The following is a 14165-nucleotide window of genomic DNA, read 5'->3' on the forward strand; positions in this document are numbered from 1 at the left end:
GAACCCGCCAGTTACTTCCTAGTTACGCCTCTAAATAATTGGTTGCCAAGATCCACCGACGCCATCTTCCCATGATGCTCTGCGACAGACGCTAATGCGCAGGCGTACAACTAAATCTTCTTCCAGGTTGGATCGACTTTTGTCATCTGTTGCAAAATGATTCGAGTGCGCACTGCTAAAACAATTAACGACGAGTTGCATAACGCTTCGAACAACTCTGCCTACGGTTTTACGGTTATACAGGCTTTTCATTTGACGAAATCTGCGCCATGTTGGATTGCAGCGTAAGTCTGTAAACAACACAAAGATACTACTGCTTAATTTAATTATCAGCCAACATATGGTCGTCGGAGGATTCAAATTATAATTAGTATAACGTCAATGAAAAGCCTGCAGACAATTAGTCGTCGGGACAGTACCGTACGCAACAACATGGGAGGGACTCCAAAGCTTCACAGTTCCATTATTCTTCTTGTTCTCCTGTGTCTTGCTGGCTACAAGAGCAGTGCAGAGAAGATTTTGATGGTGCCTTTGCCTGTGTTCAATAGCCACTGGATGGTAGCGGCGTCAATCGGGCAGGCTTTGGTGAACAAAGGTCATGTTGTCACGGTGGTTGTTGAAGAGGACATCGTGGAGAAACGACGATCAGAGAGGCCTGACTTTACGTTTGAGACATTTCAAGACGACGGATTTGGATCACGCCTTCGGCAATTCCAAGACGACGTCTTCCGAATGGCAGAATCGATGTCAGCCTCCGAGGAATTTATACAGCACACAAAGGCGGCTGACTGGGCAAAAAAACACTGCGAGCATCTATTAGGTGGAGATGATGGTGACCTATTGAGGAGATTAAAAACAGCACAATACTGCGTTGTTATTTCTGACCCCTTTTTAAGATGTGGCACCATATTGGCAGCAAACCTAGGGATTCCGCACGTCGCAACGGACCCAGGTAACAATCTTAATGATGGTTGGTTTATCAGCCAAATGCAAAGATTGGAAAATACGTACCTTGTCGTTTTAAGAAATTGGCTTTACGCTTACATCTATGACGATCTGGTCCGTAATTATGTCAGCGAGACAGACACTATCCATAGCCTGACGTCACGCACGGACTTGTGGTTGCACCAGACCGACACGGTGCTGAATTTCCCCCGTCCCTCCATGCCTAACATCGTCCAGGTTGGTGGGCTGACCGTCCGTGCTGGAATCCCTCTTTCTGAGGTAGGAATTGTTTTGACATACTATTTTCACTTTGGAGATTATGTCGACAATATTTCAAGGAACGTTGGAATGTTTGCCATTGTTTTCGGTACGTTTGAAGGTGTGTGTGGTTGGTGATGGTGCAGGTCGATTTTACGCCCCCTGTTGCTTGACCTTAATACTGCAGGAGCAGGAGCATGTTTTTATCTTTGCGCCTGGAGTAGCTGTGATATTGATTTTCATGTGGTGGGTAGGTGTAAAGTGGATGCTTGTTTCACGTAAATTTCGGCCTTCTATCTGTTTACGGTGGATCTGCAGGGTTTCTTTTTTTCTGGATGTTTTTTTTTTTTGTCCAGCAAATACGTTAAACTTAGAAACCTGTGGATGGGTTGCGTTGATTTCTTGCAACGTGGTTACATAATTTTATCCTGATCTTTTCTATGCACATTTTGGCCTCCTAGTGGTTGTCCACGCTACTTCAGAAGTTTTTATTTTTTATTTTTATGTCTATTGATTTAAGTAAACTTCTCTGAACAACAATATGGCGGATTGCAATAATTCTTAATGTGTCCTTGTGCTCTGGAAGAAGTAATAATTTGGGCCCCTTAGCGGGTAGTTTTGGAATTGCATGGGCATTTTTCGTCGAACTTAAAGAAAAGAAAGAATAAACGGATTGCATGATGTCTGGTTTGTAGGTAGCTTGGACAAACATGTAGAAAATACAAACTAGTAAGGCCGATATTTGCTTGTGAGCAAATACAGCATATTTCAGCCATCTACCTTCCCGTGCAACAATAGTTCCAAAATCACCCATGTGCAAAAATGGAACACTTCTGCTTATTTATGTTTTACTTAATTTTTCCTGCTTCGTTAACGTTTGCTTGCTTTACATTACTTTCCACGACGTTAGGGTTTTGCCAAACAATATCAAACTTTACCGGGTATTTCCAGCTTTTACAAATGTTATTTATCTATTTAGGACCTAGAGGATTTTATGCAGTCATCTGGAGACGACGGAGTGATCGTTGTCAGCTTTGGGACGATGGTCCATACGATGTCGACGGAAAGGAAAGAAATGTTCGCAGCAGTCTTCGCGCAGCTCCGACAGAAGGTGGTGTGGCGGTACACGGGAGAGAAGCCGGCCTGTCTGGGTAACAACACCAAGCTGATGTCCTGGCTGCCTCAGAATGACTTACTGGGTGGGTAACGAAAACAAATCCCTTCGTATATGTTGTTATTTACATCCAGGATCGGATCAGATAAACAACCAAGAGTGGACGATTCAGTGACTGCCACTATTCTGCACTGCAACTTAAGTGTCACTGCAGCTAATGTGTTGTCCCGAGCACAAAGAAAAGCCATACATGTTGTCCTATACGTAACGTGTCTGCTTTTGACATATATCAGAAAATCAATATCGTCTAACAGGAATGCTTAAAGAATACGCTCCCGAACGTGAACGACTATTGTGTTATGGACTTAAAATGGTTCAAAGGTATACCCTTATTCTACACTTTCCCAAAATGCACCAAATTTCGCACTACAGCTTTAGGATAGTGAAAATGCCGTTAAAATAACAGCAAATATACACCACTCCACTAAAATGAGGTGACATCTAAAGGAGTTAGTTACAAAGTTCTTCGTTTATGACCTAATAAATCAAGTACTTAACGTTGTTCAAGTTCCACAAGTAATTTCTGTTGATACAATTCCTATTTTTCGCACCTTCCAGCTCATCCCAAGACCCGAATCTTCGTCAATCATGCTGGGTTGAACGGAGTGTACGAGGCCCTGTACCACGGCGTGCCCATGGTTTGTCTACCGCTGTTTTCGGAACAGCCTGGAAACGCCGCCCGGGTTGTGGCCAGGGGAATGGGGTTGAGTTTGGACTACAGGACAGTCACCTCAGACCAGTTGTACCAGGCTATACTTCATGTTCTTACCAACAACAGGTATTGATGAGTGTTACTAGTATTCCATATCTACAAGCACATATTGTAGGAGTAGTTGGGCAGATTCTTCAATGCCCTCGTATACCTTGGGCAATTCAGTTTACGTTTCAAAGCTGTTCATAAATAAACCACGGGGAAGCTTGGTGTCTTCTTCTTTTCGTTACCCTCTAGCTACCCCACTGTGGCATCAGTCAGGGGGGCATGCTGATTAACGCAGGCAAGCCAAACCGACCTTAAAGGCCTCGACTGCCGGGTCCTGGGCAGTATGCCCCGGCAGCCTATTGCACGCAACAACTGTGCGAGGGAAACATTAAGATTTGAAACTTTTACCTGTAAGTATCTGATATTTAAACATTCACATATGTTGCTAAATTTTGCTCAACTCTAGTTACCGTGAGGCGGCAGCCCGCCTGTCCCGTCTGCACCGTGACCAGCCCCAATCACCCATGGAGCGGGCCGTCTGGTGGATAGAACACGTCATCAAACATGGCGGACTGCCCCATCTCCGCGCACGCTCCGTGGAGCTGCCGTGGTACCAGTACTACCTGCTGGACGTGGCTGCGTTCCTGTTGGGCATCTGTTCAGCTGTTCTGGGGACCCTGTGGTACAGCTGTTCATTTGTCTGTAGGAAGGTTTGCTGCAAAAGAGGCGGCAAACTCAAGTCACAATAAAAGTTATAATAACATATGTTTTCAGCCTTTTGACGTTAGAAAACACGGTTATCAATTTATTTATTTATTTAAAATGCGACGGTACATTACACAGACCTATAGGCAGCATAGCTGATTGCATAGGTATACAAATAACAACTTTACAACGGTACAAGACGGTTATCAATTGAGTGAAAACATTTACATTGTGTTTTCGTTTCACCCAAAACAATATCTAGCTTCAAAACCAAGGTTTTACCAGTATCTTTTCAAGATGTTAAATACAGAATGTTTCAATCTGAGTGTCCTCATTTCCAATCTAATGGACTGTTCAATAGCAACCATTTGCAGAAATGGACCCTCCGAACATCATTCTACTTTAAAACCATTCTGTTACAATTTAAGACTTTATATCCGTACACAAAGTAAAGCGCTTACCAACAAGCATTCGATCAGTCCTCTGATGGAGAGCACAGAAGAATGGTTTGCCACAGGGCTCAGTATTAGCCCCAATGCTTTTCAATATTTATACCAATGATCAGCCTACCTTCAACAACATTCGAAGGTTCATCTATGCAGATGACCTCTGTCTAGCAACCCAGGCAAGAAGTTTCAAGACCATCGAGAAACGCCTCACAGATGCACTTCAGGTACTATCAGGATACTACAAGTCATGGTTCCTGAACGCCAACCCTGGCAAGACCCAGGTCTGCGCCTTCCACCTGAACAACCACGCTGCATCCAGGAAACTCAAGATCACATGGGAAGGGAAAGAACTAGAGAACACACCTTACCCAGTATACCTAGGCGTGACCCTCGACAGGACCCTGTCCTTCAAAGAGCACATCGCTAAGCTCAGGAGGAAGGTATCCACCCGCACTGTGCGAAAGGGGTCGATTTCCGGACATTTCATGTATAGAATATTTCCGAATTCATTACGTTTCCGGTGATATCAATGAGTTTCCTGACAGGAATATCCTACGTATACGGAAACATATCATGTCTTGTAAACGGGAACATGTTTCGTCGCAGCATATTCGGATCCGTACATACAACACAGTTGTATTTCCGCATATGGCCCAAATATTTTGCATTTCTGGGAACGTATACGGAGTTACATTCAAGCGTATACGGAAACATATCCTATCTTGTAAATGGGAACATGTTTCGTCGCGGCATATTCGGGTCCGTATATACAACAGATTTATTTCCGTATATTACCCAAATATTTTGCATTTCTGGGAACGTATACGGAGTTACATTCAAGCGTATACGGAAACATATCCTATCTTGTAAATGGGAACATGTTTCGTCGCGGCATATTCGGGTCCGTATATACAACAGTTTTATTTCCGTATAAATAAATAAATAAATAATAAATAAAGTTTATTGCAAATTCATGCCCATTGGGCTAATTGCAAGAAAAGAATGACTAATTACATGAGATGAATAAATGTGGTCTGAATACATGTAGATAAACTAAATTCTAGCATACACATATTAGTGGATGAATATACATACGATACATAATGGGGTACTAAGTCTACGTAACTATTACAGGGTTTGACTTCTTTCTTGAAGACATTTGAAAATGAAATGCCCCATGTGTTCTATAATAGATTGAACCCTTGATGTTAGTAGGAAGAGAATCTTTTGTGGCGTTTTTAACAATGAAAATGTTGGTGTGATTTCGGTCACTCTATCAAATAGCCTTTTTCTTTCGGCTTCGAATTGGGGGCATTCACAAATAAAATGTGTTTCATTTTCAACTGCATTCATTGTGCACTGCTTACAAATTCTTTCTTGAACAGGTAGCTTTTTGTATCTTCCTTTCTCTATTTCTAACGGGTGCGAACTAATTCGTAACTTACATATTGCTGAGCGGTAATCATAATCAGCGGTAATCATTATTATATTACCCAAATATTTTGCATTTCCGGTGCCGTATATGGTGTTCTATTCAAACGTATACGGAAACATATCCTGCCTTGTAAATGGGGACGTGTTTTGCAGCTGTATATCCGGATCCGTATATGGTACAGTTTTACTTCTAGATCTCTTCCGAATATTTTGTATTTCTGGTATCGTATACGGAGTTGTATTCATTCGTATACGGAGAAATGTCCTGCATTGTAAACAGGAACACTTTTCGTCATGGCATATCCGGATCCGTATATACTACAATTGTGTTCCTGGATACTACCTGAATATCCCGTGTTTCTTGAATATCCCGTGCAACGGAGAGCCAGGAGGTATTTGGAGCATTTGTGCTCCTAAAATCATATGAAAATTGAATAGAGATGAATGTCAAAGAAAAGAACAATAACAAAGATACTAAAACGGAAAAGTCTGTTCACTGTATTGCTTACTCATCAGTTGAAATGAGAGGAGAATCGCACATCATACATGTCTCAACAGTTTGACGTTTAAGCGTAACAAAACTTCATATTCAGGACATTTCAAATATTACATCCTTTAAGTATTGGAATGTTTTCGACAAACGGAAATAGACACATAACTTACTGCAAAGTAACAACTATTTAATAATATCCAAATGTTATGACACAAGTACACAACAACTTGACTATAGTGTTCTGGAGATCAATGTAAAACCCCGGAAGTAGATATATATCTGAGTAAAATATTCAGTCGAAGCAAATAGAAAACCAATAACTTGAATAAGACAAATAATTTTAAAACTCGTATTCAGCGAGTAGAAGCCATGTAGAAGGAATGCGAAATCATCTTTGAACTATTATGCATTCTTCTTTAACTTCAATAGCTTGTAAATTTATAATGGCATCATTGCATAGAATTGCTTAAGTTAGGCACCAGGTTGACCTCGACAGTTCGGCCCTCAATTCAATTTGCACCAGGTCTCAGCTACCAGGTCTAGGACGATTTGGGTAATGTTTATGGTTAAAGTAAGGGTTAGGGTTAGGCTTAAGTTAGAATGAGGGTTAGGGTGAAGTTAGGGTTATAGTCAGGTGTACAACTGTCCTAGACCTGGGGCCGAACCGTCATCAAATCGTCTCGGGGCCAAAATGACCAGCTTCCGAAACGTCTGACATACAATTCTTACACAAATAGTACTGGTTTTGAATCGTGTTTACATATATCGATAGATAGGTTCCGAATGAAGGACGTTACACAGGGTGATATGCTGCACAGGTGTACCACTGCAACTGTCCTTATTTCCCTCGAGATGACAGGATGCTGAAAAACAAACACGGCTAAAATAAGTTTGATGTAGAGACGAGTAAGCACCTTTCCTCTATATGCCAAAATGACACAACAAGTGCCATATTTAATCCAACACATAGAGGCCTATGATCACTGAAAACGGCAGTGACCAGATATCTATTAATTTCTACTTTTAGCTATTTTAATACAGTCATGTTGCCATATTTATATACTTTTAGCGTCAAATAATTCTAGCAAAAGATGAAGTGAACGTATCTAGTCATGCCTATTCAGGCCGAGTAAAAAAATTGCCTTCGGATAGTTTTACTTTTTAATATTTGTCATATTTGGCTGTAAGCAAGATACATCATGGATTTCTTGGTTATTTTGACCAAAAATATCCCGTTCAGAAGTAAGAAACGGCTCTGAACAGTATCCGGTATACCCGGATATGAGAAGGTTTTGAATGAAACGAATGTCTGGACTACGGAAACGCCTATGACACATATACGGAAAAATCAATGTATCTGACATTTGGCGTGAACCACATGGAAAAGGCCTTGAACAGTATCCAGATAAATGTTAACCCCTGATATCTCCGTATACTTGCCTTCTCACATTACGCACATCTGTTCCTACTTATTGTACACAGGAAGAGTCGAGGGCCAGCCTGTTCTCAAATATCCTTGAGGAATGCAAAAGAAACAAGGCACAAACAACAATCTCTAGGTAACTTACATGTTGACAAATTGGAAAGAACCAACTGATGTAGCTATAGGTGTTACGTTAACGTTTAGTTTGATCTCATCTGCGTACAAGGGTAAGATTGAAGTTACCTTGTGCCGTGCCTGTCAAATTGGCCGATGGTGTCGCCTGAGTTTACCCGTTGTTGTAGCATCCACTAAGTGTCCCGAATAGGTGTCGGCCAATCCTTGTAAATCACAAGTTGGTCCAGAAAATAAAGAATCCCGCGGTGTATTCCTCCAGATGATATTTGCGATGGGAGCATGGAAACCTGCAGATAACTGAGCATACACACACAAACAGCTCACCGCGGCTTGGATGTCTGTTCCCTCAGTCAACCGTCAAACTTACCGCGCCCACATTCCAGGCATGCGTGGTAGACGTACACGATTACGAACTGACCAATCAGGTCTGGCCGCCACATATGGTTCGCATATATACATATACACATGCATGTACCTATTCTCCAAGCAGAGTTTGAGTTGTGTAGATATATGATATATAGTAGTAGTCGGGGAAATTACACGGGCGCTACTCTTCAAGAAAAAATTACACGCGGGCGCTCCTCTTACGAGAAGAGAGCCCGTGTAATTTTTCCGACTTCTACTATATCTACGCGATTCAACCTCTGCTTGGAGAGTAACATGTACCAGACTTGTCCCATGTGAGAAATAGTGAAGGTACCAGAAAAGATAAAAGTGTTTTTCCGGGCATTTATTCTCTTGTTGACATACTGTATATACATGTATTAAAGAAATACTATTTTTTTGTAAGTCAATTTCATTGATTTGTAAATTTGTAAAGGAAAAGTGGCTGCATAAGCTCCCTCTAGAGGCATACGATATTATTGTACCTACCATATCTTGACTGTGACCGGCCACGAATACTTCCGGAAATCTAAGTGGGCCATAATGCACTCCTTCTATGGAGAGTCATTTCCGATTGATTTCCGGACGAATGATTCTGTTGATTTTCGGAGTCCGGACCACCATTAGGAAAAATGTAACATATACGGACAATAGATATTCCAAGATGTAAGACGAAAATATAAAAAGAAGGTCACCCGTATTCATATCCTACCTAAACGTATGTGGAAAAATCAGTATACTCCGTGCATTACGCATGGAAGGACGTGAAAGATATAGGCATTTTAGGAGCAAACATATATCCTTGACGTTGCGCTTGCTGTCAAATTCTGTCAGGAAATATGTTAAACGGACAGATAATTTGAAGATAGGAAAGATAAAAGATGCAATCAATATCAAGAAACATCAGAGTAGGCAGAGTACGGAAATGCACCTGACCCGGTTCGGACAAAGTCAATTTCTTATTTGCTTAGAAAGCAACCCCTTGTGTACAGTGCCTGAAGGGTTGCATATACGGTATTCCCCGGGCGCTTATGATGGAAAATAGAGAGAAACGCAAATGTGGACTCTGGAAACGCACATAGCACATATACCGGACAAATCAGTGCTGTACATGTATACGGTAAACGACTGGTACATTTCCAGAGTCATGAAATCCTAACTGTCTTGCTTACTGAAAATATTACAACGGTATCGTTGATACAACATCAGTAAAATTTAAAAAATGTTGCATAAACGGAAAAGCGGCATTCTCGAATATGAGGGGAAATGGAAAGAAAGATACATGGACAAGGGAAACGTACATGCCACATATACGGAAGAATCAGAGTTGTTGGTTTTGTTAGGGAAAAGATGAAAACATTTCGGAGTCAATATATTCTCGGATACTCGTCACGCTACAGTATAGTCAGGATACAGCATAAATCTTAGCAACAGATAACTCCGTATACCTAGAGAAACACATATTCGGAGTTACGAAACGCCCCTGAACCGAATCCAGAAAAATACAAAGTCATGTTTTTTTCCGGATTCGCAAGGAAGCAATTCCTGAGTCAGAATATTTCCGGATATGTAAGATGTCTACAAAATTCCCGAAAATGGTCCGAATACGTAAAATGTCCAGTGATGTGTCAAGTTCCGGATTTGTTCGGAAATGGACCCCTTTCGCGCAGTGCCGGAACAGCCTCCTCGGTAACCTTGCCAACTCGACCTGGGGTGCCGACCCTAACACCCTGAAGCAGACTGCGCTGGCGTTGTGCTACTCGACAGCCGAGTACTGTGCTGCAGTGTGGGAGAGGTCAGCCCATGCCTCCAAGGTTGACGTAGAGCTCAACAGAGCCTGCCGTACCATCACTGGTACCCTGAAAGCAACTCCCCTACCGGCTCTGTACAAGCTTTCCGGCATCTGCCCCCCAAGCATACGCCGAGAAGCTCAGACAAGAGTGGAGCGGGACAAGCAACTGCGCGATCCCAGACACCCCTTACACGGGCATCAGGAGGTTCCCCGAAGGCTGAGATCACGCCGCAGTTTCATGACGGTCCCAGGCCTGGGGGAAGTACCACCAGACACATTCAGGTCTGAGAGGTGGAAAGAGAGTGACACAAATAACAACGAGGCACTGCCACCCCCCAGTGAGGCACTCCCCCCTGGAGCAGACCTACCGAGGAGGGAGTGGGCAACTCTAAACAGGGCGAGAGCCAAGGTGGGAAAAACTGGTGACAACATGTTGAAATGGGGCAAAGCTACAAGCTCAGCTTGCCCGTGTGGAGACGAACCACAAACAATGCAACATCTGATGCAACACTGTGAGCTCGGCCCCAGCTGTTCAGACAGTGATCTGAGGGAGGCCAACGACGTGGCCCGCTGTTGGATTGGGACTTGGAGCGGCAAGATATGATGATGATGAGTCCTCTGATCCTTCTGAAGTTGTAGCTTGAGAAGGATTTTTCACTCCCCTGAGAAAGTAATCCTGTTCGGAATCAAATATCTTCACCTTGGCTATTTACATCAGAGCCCACCAACCTTCCCTCAACCGAGATGGGGACCGATACCGACTGCCAAGCACCTCTGACCCTTTACTGACGTTAGGTTTTGGGTCATTACAACTTGAGAAGGATCAGAGGACTGATCGAAAGCTTGTTGGTAAGCCCTTTATTTTGTGTACGGATATAAAGTCTTAAATTGTAACATAATGTTGACTACCGTCACAGATGAACTTACATTCAACTACTTTACAAACGTTGGGTGCGGTGCTAGGGTGCCTGTGCACGCAATCTGGGCCATAAAAGGTCAATAATCAAGCACATAAGATCAGACCGGGCTTTTTTGGTCATCCCTGGACGGGTTGGGGGGTGGGGGCTTTTGAGGCCCTCCACTTCTAAGACCTATAACTCTAACACGACGTGCCTTAAGGCCACCAAATTTTCAGGACATAATGTCGACAGATAATATCTGACAAGTGTTTGACGTTTAACGTTACGCTGACGTAAGATGACGTAATCATCACGTCATCAATTTGATTATATTGGCCTGACCTATGAAAAAAGGTATTCTCAGAAAACTTCAAGTTATGCCACAAAAATGTAACAACAAGTGAAGATAACAGAATAATAATGTTTATTACGACTTGTGTTGCCAATAGCAACATCAATGACGTCAAAATACATGACGTCATGCACATCTAAGATACGAGTTGGGCTCCGCCATATTATATCCACCACCTTGAATTTTTAAAAGTACTTTTTTTTGCAACAAATAACCACAAAGGGCAATGGAAATAGACTTAATTCATTCATTTAGATGATTTTTGATGAAAAAATACCAGGTAGTTACACATTTAAGGGATAATTAGCCTGTTATTCTTGATCTGGCCATACGGTCCGCCATCTTGGATTTTGGGCTGATGACGTCATCAAATTAGCATAATTGCATATATAATTCTGAAAGATATGCTAAATAATATAAAATTTTATTTATGTAACAAAATAGCAGTAATATAGCAAATAAATGTGAAAAATACATTGTTAGAACCAAAGATAGTGATTTTTGGCAAAACTGCTTGTAAACAAACGGTTGCAATGGCAGCAAGAAAAAATGGAAAATTTGTCAAACTTCTTAAGATTGTTGCCAACAATATTTTAGGAAAACTCACCAAATTTGGTGGCTCTAACGTAAGCCGTTCTGGCGTTATAGGAAATCAAAGTTGGCGCAGGCCTCAAAAGCCTGAATAGGGTTAAGAGCGGAAGAATGTTCTGATTGCTTAGCTGCACGTTTATGTTGTTATCTAGGCAGCATTGAACAGTCGATAGGGAAACGTAATAGTACATGTACAATACAACTGTAGCTGAATCACTGGGGGAAAGGGTATCGGATGTAGCCATATCCGAGCAGGGATATTTGCGTATTTGTAACAAATGCTAGCGAATGCAAACGGATTCGAGTTGGATCCCTAAAATATCCGAAATTTTGATTTTTGGGATCCGGAATGAAAAGACTCAAACATATCCCAAAATGGGATTTTCCACGGATGCGAAGTCGTTTTTTTAGGGATTTCTTTGAATACCTGGAATGATCGGATCGCAAAGAATCCCCAAACGGTATTTCCCTCGGATGCGAAGTCGTTTTTCAAAGGATTTCTTCGAATACCTGGAATGAACGGGTCCCCAAACGGCCTTTGCCGCGGATGCGAAGTCGTTTTTATAGGATTTTCCTCGTATATTTGGCATGGTCGGATCCTAAGAAATCCCAATGCGGCATTTGCCGCGGATGCGAAGTCGTTTTTTAGGGGTTTCTTCGTATGATCAGATCATAAAGAATCCAAAACGGGATTTTCTGCAGATACAAAGTCACTTTAATGAATTTTCCGCACATTTGACAAATCACAATATCATGTGTGCCCAATTACTTTCTTATAAAAGGCTTACACGATTTGAAATAGAAAAGAATGCACAGAATAATCTTATTCTAAACCAGTCCTGAGAAGAACTAAACGACGTAATGTCATCGAGGCCGAATCCTGTCTGCCGCATGATATGTATACAGATACAATATTGCAACAAGAATGGGTTATACCAGGTATGTACAGAGAGTCCCTGTTATCTAATAATGTTAAGGGAAAGTTGAATCCTTTAACCGCCAATATCACATGACTTCTTATACTTCCAAATAGAATATAGGATCAAACGTGAATGCAATTTGACTTTTATGTAAAGCTGACATGGGAGTCTGTGGCTAATCTTGCTTCTACGAATATCTGTTTCTATTACAAATCAAAGTCTTCGCGATGTCCAACTCTAAGGAATTTCCACATCCGGCTACAGGATACAGATAGTGAATCCAGCTTGTAAAGTACAACTAACATGACTTATAGTATCAGTATGTACACCTTCTCGCAACAGCACAAAGTCTCCTTTCTACTAGTGACAGTGCTTCGCTTCTTTTCAGGCTAGTTACGCCCTGATCCCTCCCAGCTCAATTCCTTCTGTGCCCTTCCTGTAGTCCAGTGTTCTCCCAGCTGTTGACACGGCCAGAGAATGTCGACCCGCCTTCTGAAAAAGAGGAAGAATAATCCCATCAAATTTTGAGATAGCTAAAGCATCCATGTTTGATGGATGCGTCCGTCAAAGTAATTAGGATGTATATGAAAAGAAATGGTGATTGGCTTCTTATACAACAGGAACAAATGCATCTGATTGTGGTATCGCCATTATCACCGTTACATTCCGCATTATCATACCAAAAAAGTCCCCCAGGAGGGCGCGGCAGAAACAGTCTAGCGTTGCATAATTAGTGACAAGGTGTGATCTGCTTCCCCGGCCGGACTTTGCATTGTGTACGAGACGTCGCATATAAACAAACACGTAAACACCGTTGGAACAGAATGTTCCTATGCGAATAAATACCAGGCTTGAGACAAACATATGTGTATACAAGTACTGTTTTGATGATTCAAATTTTTCCCAAATAAGTCAACAGTTACTCAGCAAGCATCATGCTTGTGAATTGTGTTTTGTAAGGCTCCGTTATGTCGTTTTCTGATAAGTTTCTGTTCAGCCCAAGCATACCAAAAGCGCTACTAACTACTAGCCAACAAGGAATGTAGTCACAAAGACGAATTCAAAGCGGGTATTGTTTGGAAACAATCATTGTATAAAACATACCTCGCCGTGATATCCGCAGGACAGTGATGTAAAATAGCCCCAGGACGCCGAACTACAAAACAGGGCTGGCTGTTTCAGTCCCTCGATCGCCGTCCCGTCCGTCGACTGCCACTTGAGTTTGGTCACCGCCTCAACATCACCCTACTACAGAAGTTCACACACGTGTGTACAAATCCATATCCCGAGTTCAACGCTTCAAAACTCAAAGTTTGAGGTACAAAAAGATTGCGGTCCTCACGGACAACGCTGACTATCTCCGCTTTATTTTTAAACTGGCTGATGTGCAGTCTGATTGGTCAGAGAGACAACGATTGGATTACCCACAATACACCGCCCCAATGTACGGATGCAAAAAAATACAGAGTCGCATATTTAAGATATCCCAAGATTACCAACAATGCACTGCT

The 14165-nt window shown here is 42.1% G+C and overlaps 1 protein-coding gene across 2 annotated transcripts in view; it reads left to right on the forward strand.

Moving 5' to 3' along the window:
* Positions 1 to 207: 207 nt before the first annotated feature.
* LOC118421289 (UDP-glucuronosyltransferase 2C1-like) overlaps positions 208 to 14165 on the forward strand; it is a 24224-nt gene continuing 10266 nt past the window's right edge. The window contains exons 1-4 of one of the 2 annotated variants that reach the window (XM_035828517.1): positions 208 to 1224; positions 2183 to 2402; positions 2936 to 3155; positions 3544 to 4039. In XM_035828517.1, coding sequence (XP_035684410.1) covers positions 382 to 1224; positions 2183 to 2402; positions 2936 to 3155; positions 3544 to 3826 — 1566 coding nt within the window. In that variant the 5' untranslated portion in view covers positions 208 to 381 and the 3' untranslated portion in view covers positions 3827 to 4039. Of the gene's footprint in view, positions 1225 to 2182; positions 2403 to 2935; positions 3156 to 3543; positions 4040 to 14165 lie in introns of those variants that run through there. The other variant, XM_035828518.1, reaches the window with a different exon arrangement.

This window comes from Branchiostoma floridae, chromosome 8 (assembly GCF_000003815.2).
Source record: "Branchiostoma floridae strain S238N-H82 chromosome 8, Bfl_VNyyK, whole genome shotgun sequence".
NCBI classification, from domain to species: domain Eukaryota; kingdom Metazoa; phylum Chordata; class Leptocardii; order Amphioxiformes; family Branchiostomatidae; genus Branchiostoma; species Branchiostoma floridae.